The sequence below is a fragment of the Myotis lucifugus genome, unplaced genomic scaffold, assembly GCF_000147115.1.
Source record: "Myotis lucifugus unplaced genomic scaffold, Myoluc2.0 scaffold_61, whole genome shotgun sequence".
Lineage (NCBI taxonomy): Eukaryota > Metazoa > Chordata > Mammalia > Chiroptera > Vespertilionidae > Myotis > Myotis lucifugus.
The window spans coordinates 4,787,362-4,800,294 of record NW_005871109.1 but is presented as its reverse complement, the minus strand read 5'-3'; the positions used below and the strand labels follow the sequence as shown (position 1 = coordinate 4,800,294).

The 12,933-nt window shown below is 45.5% G+C and overlaps 1 protein-coding gene across 1 annotated transcript in view; it reads right to left on the bottom strand.

Moving 5' to 3' along the window:
* Positions 1-4,352: 4,352 nt before the first annotated feature.
* SCUBE2 (signal peptide, CUB domain and EGF like domain containing 2) overlaps positions 4,353-12,933 on the bottom strand; it is a 71,823-nt gene continuing 63,242 nt past the window's right edge. The window contains exons 21-23 of the mRNA XM_006089689.3: positions 11,824-11,976; positions 6,712-6,791; positions 4,353-6,030 (exon numbers count right to left, since the gene is read on the bottom strand). Of these exons, the coding sequence (XP_006089751.1) occupies positions 5,878-6,030; positions 6,712-6,791; positions 11,824-11,976 (386 nt within the window). The 3' untranslated portion in view covers positions 4,353-5,877. The remainder of the gene's footprint in view (positions 6,031-6,711; positions 6,792-11,823; positions 11,977-12,933) is intronic.

Genomic DNA, 12,933 nt, shown 5'->3' with positions numbered 1-12,933 from the left:
ATGCAACTTCATGGATGCTGTGTGACAGTGAGCAGTCTGTGGTCACGCACAGTAAGTTACCCACAAGGCTGCAGAGGGCTGAGCATGCAGGCTGACCAGGGTTCACCACAAGCTCACTCTCTTTACTGCCACACTCCTGCTGGCCATGGCTGAATCAGTCACACACTGCTGGGCTCTGTCCTCCCTGGGGCATCAGTCCTATTTCCTGCTCAGCAACTTTTAATTAAAAGTTAATTTATTTTCAACCACAAAGTGTATACAAGGCAAAGCCAGCACCAAGCTTAGATTTGAGGTAGGTGTGTATTTCTGGGTGTTTTTTTTTTTTTTTTGCATTGTGTAGAGAAAAGACAGAAAACGCCAAATTGTGCCTGGATGTCATCCTTCAGTCCTAGGATAGAATATAGGATCAGAGGACAGTCCAAGCCAGTGCTATATGGCAGCTCTTAGAACTACATGTGGTGGAATATTACACAAGATTACAATTTGGAGTGAATTTCTCCCATCCTACATAATAAAAGCCTAGAAAACAAACAGCAGAACAATCAGAATGACCGGTCAACCAGTCGCTATGATGTGAACTGACCACCAGGGGGCAGATGCTCAACACAGGAGCTGCCCCCTGGTGGTCAGCGCGTTCCCACAGCAGGAGCAGCCACTCAGAGGGCAGGTCCACAGCCGCTTGGCTGACCAGGATGAGTGGAGCTCCTACAGCGGGCTGATCCCCGCAGGCCACGCCCCCCACCAGTGCACGAATCCTGTGCACCAGGCCTCTAGTGTGTGTGTGTGTGTGTGTGTATATATACATATATATATATCTATATCTCCAGCCTAGCATGTGCCTAAACCATAACAATGAATGAAAGAATGAATGTGGGGTGTATGTGTGCGTGTGCGTGTGCGTGTGCGTGAGGATGCATGTGTTTGGACATGATTCAGAACAATGTTGATGGTGTGAAATGACCTAAATAAATGACTTCCGATCTGGAAAAGATGACAAATACATGCCGAGGGTCTGTAGGAAACAACATGCAGTCAATCAGTTGTCAAACCACAACCCTGGTCCCCAACACCCCATGGGTAACATTTTGTCTTGAACTATGGGCATTTAAATTCCAAGGGCACTTAGGCTCTAAGGCCCTGGGATGATGAAACACAAGTTAATTCTATTTAAAACCACTAGGTGGCGCCTGTTCTAGGAACTGCAAAATGGCTGTTCACAACTTGAAGCTTTGGTCAGCCTGGCACTGAGGTGAAATGTCAAGTTCTCACGGGTGGGTAGAGGGAGCTCCAGGGGGCCAGTGGTGCCAGGCATGGTTTGAGGAGCCAGTCCCTGGGAGCGGCCTGGATTCATGACTCTAATGATGAGCTCACTCTATCTAAAATAACAGCTCCCTCCCACCACCTCCTCATCCTCTATCCTTTCGATCTTATTTTCTTTATAATAGTTATCACACTTGACTTTGCAATATATGTTTGTTTGTTTACTTTATGCCTCCCTCTACTAGAATTTAAAGTCCACAAGAGCAGAGGCTTTATTTTGCTCACTACAGTATCACCAGCTCCTATAACACCTAGCACTTAGTAAGCCCTCAATAAATATGGTACATAAGTGAATGAACAAACACCTAACAAAGAGTTATTCGTTACTAAGGCATGTGGTTGCATTCTCCAATGAGATACTCGAAACCAAGCAATGCTGAGTTACTTCATTGTTCCCAGGAAGTGGATTTAGTTTGTATCCCTTTAATTCAGCCAGAAGAGTGATTTTATTTTCTCTAGATCGATTTTGATCCTACTGTGTTCTCTGGAAAGTTACCCCTGCTCAGTAGTTATGTCTCTGTGCCTGTCAATCACAAAGCAGCCTTGCTGGGCCATTAGGGTGGTCTCCTGCAGACTGGTCAGGACTGCCTGAAGGGAGAAGGAAGCAGGGTACCACCAATATTCAGGACACCTCTGAACAAAGCTCACAAGCCCCTGGAGTAGATGTCACAGAAAAGAAAGCTCACCAAGGCTTCTCATTTCCTGTGGCTGGGCCTCTCCTGGCCACACCCAGGACCTGGATTTGGAGGATAGCTTGCCTTGCAGGAAGGCCACAGGTAACAAACAAGGCCCCCTTGACTTGGTGAGGGACTGCTTCACTCCATCCTCCCCTAACCCATTTTCCCTCCCAAATACAGACTCGGAGTGATGTAGACTGGGTAAGGCCTCGGGACCCATCCTGCTATGTGACAGGAAGCAGAGATCCTGAGGCACCGCTTCTGCGTTGGGGGGCCCTGAGTTTGCCAGGGGCCTGCAGCAGGCAGCAGCCCTGGTGCATCTTCCTGCAAAGATCAGCAAAGATCAGAGAATCCGTGCGGTGTGTGGTATAGCCGCCCCTGTCCCAAGTTGCATGACAACTTAAAAATCACCTGCAAACCTAAATCAGTGAGTGCCTGCAGACAACACACTCCACAGCCGGAGAATGACTCAGAGGAAGCAATTTTCCACAGTGAAGAGAATCATCTGTTAGTGTGAAAAGGCCAACACTCTTTTATCAGCATAGGAAAGTCAAGGGAAACGTTGCTGCATCCATAAACGTGGCGCTGTAGTCAACGGCTCGAGAACAATACCCACAGCTGGAAGGAAGGACTCGTACAGATTCCCCTCCCACTCAGCGTCCTCCCACAGAATTCGCTGTCTTGGAGGGAAGGCGCAACTCCGCTCAGACCTCTTCCTGTTCACTTAGTGAGCAGCTCCTCCAAGTCCTGGTCCCTGTGCCCACACCAGGAACCCCAGAATTCAGAGCTCCCTGGCCTTCTTGTTTACATACCTTTCCCAGGTGACCTCCACCAGTTCCAGGTCTTTATTCTGTGACATTAAAATTCACATTCTGGCCCTGACTTCTCTGGGGCTTCACAGAACCAGTTGCCTATTTGAACTTCCATTTGTGTAGTTCGTCTTCACTACTACCACCTTAACCCGGACAACCTCATCTCCCACCTGCATGACTGCTTGGTGGGTTGCAATAGCTTAACTGCTCTCTGCCTCCATGCCTGCTTTCTAAAATCTACTCTTCATACAGAGCTGTTTAAAAATACAAATCAGGCCCTGACCGGTTTGGCTCAGTGGATAGAGTGTCGGCCTGCGGACTGGAGGGTCCCGGGTTCGATTCTGGTCAAGGGCATGTACCTTGGTTGCGGGCACATCCCCAGTGGGGGGCGTGCAGGAGGCAGCTGATCGATGTTTCTCTTTCATTGATGTTTCTGACTCTCTATCCCTCTCCCTTCCTCTCTGTGAAAAATCAATAAAATATATTTTAAAAAATACAAATCAGATCATGCCACACCTCTGCTTAAAACCCTCTAAAAAGCTTCAGAACACACTAGAATTAAACCTGAATGCCTTGTTCTAGATTCAAAAGCCAGACGTGCTCTGGCCCCTGTTCACTCCCTGGCCTCCTCTCTTACCACTCACCTTCTCACCAGCCTGTGATCCACACACACGCTTATTCCTGCCTGGCAGCCTTTGCACTTGGCTTTCCTCTACCTGGAATCCTCATCCCCCGATTTTCCCAAGGCTGTTTCCTTCTTGCCACTTAGTTTTCAGTTGAAATGCCATTTCTCCAGAGAGACCATCCACAATCCACACTCCTAAAGTAGCCACAAAGTCATCTGTTGCATTAACTTATTTTAATTTCCAACATAATACTTACTACTAGCTGATGCTTTTCATTGGTGATTTACTTGTTTGCCTCTTCCCTCTAAAATGTATGCTCCATGACGGCAAGAACCTTGTCTGTCTTGTCACTGTGATCCCTAGGGCCTAGAAGAGTGCCTGGCCCAGAGCAGATGTTTGGTATCGATTGGATTTAGCAGGTGGCAACAGCAGCCCCATCCAGCCAGCCTTCCAACAGGACCACAGCATCAATAGGTGGTTGGCTGGTACAGAGCGGAAGCTTCAGGAGGGCCTCAGAGGTCCCTGCTTGTGCTAGGGGCTCAGCCCTGGTGTGTGGGCCTGCTCCTGGAGGCTGCTTCACAGAGGCCAGGTTTGTACAGCCTTCTTCCCATTCCTACCCTTTGTATGAAATCAGCAACACAGATGTGCAGTCATGAGCACAAAGTCACTACTGTGCTTGGACAAGGATGGCCAGGTGTAGCTCACCCCACCTCCACACCGATCAGGCCCCTGACTTGGGTTATATTACATTTGACTTTTCATCTTATGTGGAGACTCAGAAATGTTGGCAAAATTCTGGGATTACAAATTCCAGGTGCTTGTTTTAATGATTTTTTTTAATAAAGAAGTTTACATTTTTTAAGAGAAGTTTGCAAATGGGTTTTTAGGGCCCATCCCAATAAAGAAGAAACGTTTGATGAGGATTTTTCAAAAGATCGATGTTATTAATAGATTGAAAAACAAAACAAAACACTGAGGTGAAAAGTGAGTTCAACAATAATGAAATAGTCTTCATTTTCTTCAAAAATATTTGTTAACTGCTTTCTGCCTCCATACCTGTGTTCTAAAATCTATTCTTTACAGAGCTGTCTTAAAAATACAAATAAAAAAATATTTGTTAACCATTTTTTAGTACTTTGGTATAGAGAACTGTATGTACAGTTAGTTTTTTACAAAGGAACAAAACACTATGGTTATGTGTAGTCAGCCCATTCATTAGGGAAATGGCAGCTTGTTTGATAGAAACCATTTTTATTTACTGTCATGAGATTTTTGTCTATGGATTTAAACTTTTAAAAATTCAATAACGTTGAAAATTCAAGTTCCTGTGGGAGAAAATGATGGTGGGCCCTGCTGTGCTGACTAAAGGTGAGATGATTCTGAGATACAGAAACCGGGATCTGTGTAGCTGCTTCTGGCAGTGGGGTGACCATTCAGAGGTGAGACCGCCCTCAGTGGTGCTGCTCCTGTGCTCGGAGCTGAGTCCGTCTCTGACCTTGGGGAGTGGGGAAGGAAGGCACACCTAACAGGCTGGTCCGCACTGTGTCCCACCTGAACCTCGGACACCCATAGTGGGAAGCCCACTGTGGAAATAGGACGCTTGGCAGTCCTGACTCAGGGTGTGTGAGATTTCTTTTTCATGAAGGTAGATGATTCTGACCTGAATGCTCCAGGCCCATGTGTAAAGGCACAGCTGGTGCTGGACCCTGCGCTGTGGACTTGCTACAGGTGGGAGTTGGTCACAAGGAAGGCATCAATGGGCCTATATTATTATGTCTGAGGAAGTGCTTAGTTTTTAGCTCTGTATTTCTAATTCTTTCTGCTTTAAGTATTTTTAAAATGATCAATGCTTAGAATTCGAGCTCCTGAGATCAAACTTAGGCCACAGGCTGGAGGAGAAGGCTGTGGAGACACGGAGTCCTGCCAGGTCTCAGGTGTGGGGATGGTGCCGAAAGGGCTCTTCCTCCCTCCCTCCCTCCTTCCTTTCTCTGCCTGTTCAGAGCCTAAACCCAGGGTGCAGAGGGCTCCCTTAGGGAGGGCTGGGCTGGAGGAAGCTGATGTTTCAGACAAGGCAGCCCCTTCTGTGGCCTCCTTCTCCTCACAGTGCAACTGAGGAGGAGTGAGAACAGGAAAGTCAGGTGAGTCTCACCTGAGCTGACTGAGGTCCAGCTCAGCCAGCCCTTGACGTATCCAAGACATCTGCCCACAGCTGTGGAGCAAGAGGCGGGTGAGACCCAAAGCCATTTCCAGTCCACATCCACAATGCTGGGAAAGAAAACCAAGTTCAATTTACCAAAACATCTGTATTATCTATAAAAATTGAACTCTAGCAAGTCACTGCTACTAGAGGCAGCGACATCCAACTAGGCTGGCTGCAGAAGCAGACGGCTCAGCCCACCAGCCCACAGGCGGAACATGGTGCTGGGTGCCATGTGGGCAGACTCATTTGTAAGGCCTCAAAAACCTGGACACTTTGGAACGTAGCAATCGGATGAAGGATTTTGGAAACATCTCCCGGGACTCCTGGGCTGTGTACTTGAAATAGTTCTGGGGGTGGGCCAGGACATCAAACAGCGCCTTGATCAGTTTCTTATCCTAAAAAGAACAGGACTTTTGTTACTGGGCCAAACTATTTAAACATGCTGACATTTCGCCAATGGAACTATAATGACCCAGTGTTAGGCTGAGTAGCTGAAAAACACTTTGTGAAAATGGTTTCCTCCGATTTTTATCGTTTCACCCAGTTTTTAGTTTTCCTAATTATCTACAAAAAGCATGAATTGCTTTTATAAAGGAAAATGTAATATTTAAAAAAACTTGTTTTCCTTTTCTAAACTGGATGAGATATAAAATTGGAATTTGAGGAATTTTTATTGGGTTAGTAATATGGCAAGTGTTTATTGATAATTACTTATAAATATCTAAGATTTGGTGAATTTCACCCTTGAAGGATCAAGAGCCAAGGATCTTCAACTATTTGGAGAATCAACATGAAAGCACAATTTGCTGCTGGCTTGGCTTTATGATAAGCAAGGTTCCTACTGCTCCTCCACCACACATCTCCAAATCAAAAAATACAACTACATTCAACAACACTAACGAACACTTCCTGAATTTGTTTAAAAAAAATGAAGTCCAGTGAAAATATAAAAATAAGCTCAGCCCAGAGCAGGCTCCATGTCTGAAAGGCAGCCACGTGGAGCAAGAAAAAAGCTCCCTCCGCAGGTGCCTGGGGCCCTGGGGTGGCTGCTGAGTCCACCTTACATACAGACTCACCTTAAGTATTTCCTGATGATTCTCAGATGCGTAGAGCCTGCCATCTCGAACTATGTCTTCAATGAGTTCCTGGTAATCCTCTGTTGGAATAAAGGACATGTGTTGCATTGTATGGTTTCGTTATTTCCAAACTCACTCTGTCGTTCATTTTTCTATAAGGTTCTGAGAAATGCCCCTTCTGCAGCTGCAATAGGAACAATGACCACTCAGATACTGAGAAAGCAATCAGAAGAGAGTGTCCTCAGACTCCTCCACCACCTCCTCTCATCTACCGGCATCTGCACCCTCTTTCCTATTCCCTCTCCCCTCAGATAAACCCTCTGTGCATCCATCAAGGCCCATCCCTCCACTGTTCTCACTTTTCATCTTCTCTCACCGAATCAAGGGCATTGTTCCAGTAATTCTTCCCTTTCTTCCCTAGATGATAACATTTCCTCTCTCTACTTGTCTTTTCCATCAGCCTGCAAACATGCTGTTAGGTCTCCGATTAAAAAAAAAGAAAAAAAGTCCCTCTCTTGACCTCATTTCTTCCTCCAGCATCCATCCTACATCTCTGTTCCTCTATAGAAAAACTCCTTGAAAGAATTGCCAGAAGAATCTTTTTTATTCTTCTCCTTTCTTTCCCTCCCAAACCCAATCCACTCAACTTTGCCCCCACCACTCCCTGAAAACCACTTGTTGAAATCACCAGTGACCTTTATGTTGCTAAATGACCTTTATGTTGCTAAATCCCAAAGGTCAACTCTCAGTCCTCATCTTCTTTGATGGCCAGTCACCCCTCCTCCTGATCCGCTTCTTCACTCAGCTTCCAGGACACCACGCTCATTGGTTTTCCTCTTACCCGACTGGTGTCTGTCTGAGGCTTTCCTTCCTTCTCTTCCTGACCTTTCAATGTAGGGAGTCCGAGGACTCAGTGCTTGGATGTCATCTCTTCTCTGTCTATACTCACTCCCTGGTGAGCTCACTCAGGCTCGTGGCTCTTCTCTCCCTCTCTACTTTTCTCCCTTCTCCCTTCCTCATCTTCTCTCTCTGACCTTGAATTATGTAGAACAATCAGGCTTCTTTGCTATCTAGCACAACTCTTCTCTCCTTTTTTTTTTGCTTGGGGTTGGGATGGGGAGAATTTGGCTGGTTGGAGAGGGAAGGATGCTATGTTCACTTTCTCGTTGATAATTTTGGGTCCTGACATACACATTAAATGCAGAGCACACAACATAAACCTTCTCCAAATGTAACCCTCCTTCAAACTCCAGTCTGTTCCCTACAGTCACAATTCAAATCAAGCATATGCAAAACACAATCCTTTTCAAATTCCAGGCCAAAGAAATTGCCTCTTTATATGCATATCATGTGCAACAAAACCAAACATCATTGGAACCATGTGGGAGGAGTTCTTGAAGAAGTTTCTCCTAGTAAAGTGATGGTAAATGGAAATTAATAGTATAATTATCATAGTTATTAATTTAACACATGTACAGTATCACTTGTACTCTATCTTCTTGGTCTTTTATTTCAGTAAATATCAAATATGAGTAAGGGCTATAGACGAAAAAGAGGCCACATACTAAATCTGACCAACTCAGGGGCCTTACAAACTCAGAGACTTAAAGTAACCACATAGAATGGTCTGAACATGAAAATTCCCCACTAAAAGCGAGTCATGGCGGGTAGTCACATCCTAGGCCTGTAGCTTCCTGGACAAAGGTCAATTGTTACCTTAAGCAAGCCTGTCTATTGTCTTTCTGCATCTACGAAAGCAATGGATGAGTAATCCCCTTTTCCCAGGCCCCTCAGGGTGCACCAGACCACGAGACCACAACCCCTCATTGCTATCTTGTTCCCCTCATACCATCTTTATGTGCTGTGAATGTTATTAACTGTACCCACCAACGTAAAAGAAGTATTTGTCTCTCTGTTTTACTCTTTATCCAATCTCAGATATTTCCCGGCTTTGCTTTCTCTCACCCCTAAATTTACCACCAATGGATTTCATGTAACCCCCCTTTACATCTCATCCTTTACTTGGAATGTATAAAGTAACCTGCAAAACTGCCATTCCCCGGAGCATTTTTTCAATCCATTGATATTTTGCTTCCTGGCAATCGTCATCAGTTTGGCACAAATGAACTCATAAACATTCTCTATAGGTCTGGACTTTTCTTATGTCGAAGGGCGCATGTTGTCTCCTCAGTTGCTCTAACTGTCCTGAGAAAAGCAGTCAGGTGTAGGTAAAAACTCGGGCCCTGGAGTCCCAAAGACCTTTGCAACTTTGTGCTGCTATGACCTTGTGATGGCTACTCAAATCTCCCAGTCCTAGTGCCCTCAATTGTAAAATCAGCACAGAATCGTGTCTACTCCATGGGCGATTGTGAGGAATGTGCTGTGCCAAGGGCATTTGGCGCGTGCCTGGCGCCCAGTGATGCTCAATCCGTGTCAGTGATGATGACAGTCTCCTCTGTCCTCCCAAGGTCAGTGGGAGAGTCTGTAGGGAGTAGCCTCACCAGCCCATCTGTTCTTCTATGTTTGGAAACCAGATATCAAACTTGCTGTAATATATGTTTTTTAAAAAGCGATTAAGTAGGCTCTGAGTGAAGACCTAACAGGCTTCTCTACATGGCCAAAGCAGCTGTTTTCAACTGTTTTCTGCTCTGGCTTTGCAAGACACATGCTCGTGGGCCTAATCAGGGTTGTGTGAAATTTCACCTGGTTCTTTATCTAAATTTTAAAAAATCAAGGTAGTGTCCTGACCAGTGTACTCAGTGGTGAGCATCAGCCCCCAAAGCACTGAAGGATCACGTGTTCCGAGTCCCAGTCAAGGGCACATACCTGAGTTGCAGGTTTGATCCCCAACTCTGGTCAAGTGCATTCAGGAGGCAACCAATTGATGTCTCTCTCTCATATAAGTGTTCCTCTCTCTCTTTCCGTCTCTCTCTCTCTCTCTCTCTCTCTCTCTCTCTCAAAAGTATCTTTAGGTGAGAGTTAACAAAAGAACCCAAAAAATCAAGATGGTTTCTTCTGTCCCAAAGGCAGAGTTGAAAATGGCCAGACTAAAGTATATGAGCCTTGGTGACACTTATTCTGGCGTCTCTGTGTCCTTTTTGGCTCCTTCCTGACTCCATAGAGGGGAGGTGGTCAGCTGGCTGCTTTCAGGTAGATGAGGCACTTGTTTCTCTCAGCAGAGCCACTTGAGAGGCACCTGTGACCACCTAGGAGTCTGAGACTAAGAGCCCTTATCTTGGGTTTGACATGGCTTCAGGCATAGGGAAGACAATCCTACCTTTTGGAACATGTTAGAAAAAAACTATGTGAAGCGTTTTTAGGAAATCCATACAATATTGTCTTTCCAAAAGGCCTACTTTTGGCACCTGTCTAACCACCTTCAATGGCCCCCTATAAGATTACATCCACCCTTCTGAGTTTGGCAACGTCCCTCACACTAACCCCACCCCCTTCTAATCTCATCTCTCACAGCTAAGCTCCAGGCACCTTACCAACTGGCCAAATCATCGGTTCCCCACATGCAAGTACTCCACCCTCTGGCCTATGTCATTTCCTCTTCTTGAATGTTCTCCCTCCCATTTATTTTTAAAGAAACTTACATGTTCTTTCAAGACCCAAATCTCTTGAAATTTTGCTCTATTCTTTTCAAAACCCATGCTGCCCCTTTTTCTATCCTGACACAGAGTTTTGTACATGCCTCATTAGCATCTATTACATATATATTCTAACCATGTTGTCTCCAGCACTTAGTCCAATACCTGGCATAGTGCATGCTCATTAAATATTGGTTGGATGGATGAATGAATAAGTTCACAAATGAACAGATGACTCTTCCCCCACTAGATTACGAGGTTCTCCAGGACACGGTCCATCCTGCATTCCTAGTAAATGTTTGTCAACCAAGTCTCAGAACTGACTGGGGCCCTAGGGCACACATAGGCCACCCCTTTATTTAACAAGAAGAAAATGAAACCAGGAAAGCCATCTGATTTGCCCAAAATCACACAGTCAGTGGCAGAGACAGGGCCAGAAGTTGCACTTCCTGCTTCCCTCTCAGTAGTTTTATTTTATTAAATAAAATCCACAATCATAACACACTAATATTTATTGAGCATTTACTATGTGGTGGGCACTGCACCAAATTCATTATAGATTATACTATTGGGCTCTTACCTTAAGTTTAATGATTACCATCACTACCACATTAAGAAAATGATGCTTAGCCCAGAAGGTATGGCTCAGTGGTTGAGCATCAACCTATGAACCAGGAAGTCAAGGTCAATTCCTGGTCAGGGCACATGCTTGGGTTGCAGGCAAGAGGCAGCCAATCAATGATTCTCTCTCATCATTGATGTTTCTCTCTCTCTCTCACTCTCTCTCTTCTTCTCTGAAATCAATTATATATATATTTGAAAGTACTATAATCCCTGTTCAGTGAGGGTAAAGGCAGAGATCCAGAATGGCTTGTCTAGAGCCATCCAATGAATTAGAAAATCTCTACTAGAACGTGTATCTTATTACTCCAAATTATATGTTTAGATTGGAGCTGGGGAAATCATTAATGTCTTACGAATTAAATATGTTGTGTATGGGAAAACTGATTTCTTCAAAAACTGCTTAATTTCAAAGACAGTGATTATGATGATCTTATAAATAAATATTTTAAAATTTTGATTCAGTGAAAAGTATAAGACTGAGCACAGGCAATAACCTTGTCCAAGCAATTTGGTCTCAGTGCTGAGTGAACTGGAGGAATAAACCAAACATTAGGTGTCTTTCTACTTTTCTAGCCTAAGCAGAATGGCCTGTCTTTGTAATCTTTAAAAAATAGTGCTGGTCTATGAGTCTCTGCCTGTAACAGAACGGAAATCTTATGAATTAGGTTTTCTCGATCCCGAACTGCAGGAGGAAATACTTGCTCATTTTTATTTATTTTCTAAAACGTCTTTGTGTCCCCAAATGGCTGTTTAAAATTTGGCACTTGTGAGTCAGCAATGTCCTTTCTCTTTATCCTGCCTGGGCTTCTGAGCATGTGTGCGTGTCTGCGAGCCACCAGCTGGCCCAGGAGTTGGTTCTGTTCAAAGCAGGCGACCTGAGTTTCACAGCACTTACCATCGTACGTCACGTACGGGACCTGGAACCCTCTGGCACTGTTTCCCTCGTTGGACTTGAACTGAATCCACAGCTTCTTTGACCTGGAGGTGAAGGCGATGGGGCGCTCATAGGTCTGGCAAGTCTCATAAGTCGTCACAGAATTGGATGAAGCTGCGGAGGGAAGTTGGAGGGGGTGGAATTCAAGTTCATCACTGAGCAGGCAGACAATGGACACTCCTCTTTTCAAAGGTTCACACCATAAAACAAGTTGTGCTCCAGGGCTCTTCGGGCCCAGCTGAGCCATCCTAAGGGCCAAAGACCTGGAAATCGAGTGCACACATCTGGTGGTGTGGGCCCCCAGGGGAGGCAGCTGGAAGGCCATGGCCAGGCACCAGCAGCAGCCCAGGCCGCAGCACTCCGTGCAGGACTGAGGAGGGGCCCTTGATCCCTGCCCTGATCTAGTGATTATCACCACCATTTACTGGGGGCTTCCCGGGACCAGGCAGTGTGCTACGCCCTCTATAACTTTATCCCACGAAACCTCTGAAAATCTTGGGAAGTTCATACATTGTAACCTGACCAGGGTCCCACAACCAGAATGTGGAAAAGTCAGGAATCAAACCAGCACCTGACTTCAGCCACTGTAACCACCACTAAGAATAGCAAATACTTACACAGTGGCTCCATATGTCAGTGTTTTTCTAACTGCTTTATGAATATGAACTGATTTATTAACCCTATGAGGTAGCAACTATTATCCTCATTTTAACAAATGAGGAAACCGAGACATAGAAAATCCAGAATCTATATCCAAGACCAGAGACCTCCTAGAGGTGGAGCTAGGATCCAGATCCAGGCCGCCTGGCTGCAGAGCCCACTCAGTACACTGCCTCTGAGCTGTGTTAATGGCAGTGTCCCTGTGGACACTGGGTCATGTGTCAGGATGGGGGTGGGTCCCTCCTGGCTGGACTGCCCTTTGCCTCCATCAGTCCCCACTCGATGAGTTGCTTCACTGACTCTCTGTGTCCTTGCGGAAGAGGGTCCCAGAGACACAGAGGGGAAGACTGACCTGCAGGAACCCCACTTCTTCTGGGGGTCAGCAAGAGGCCTCAGTGTGGGGGTTTTGTT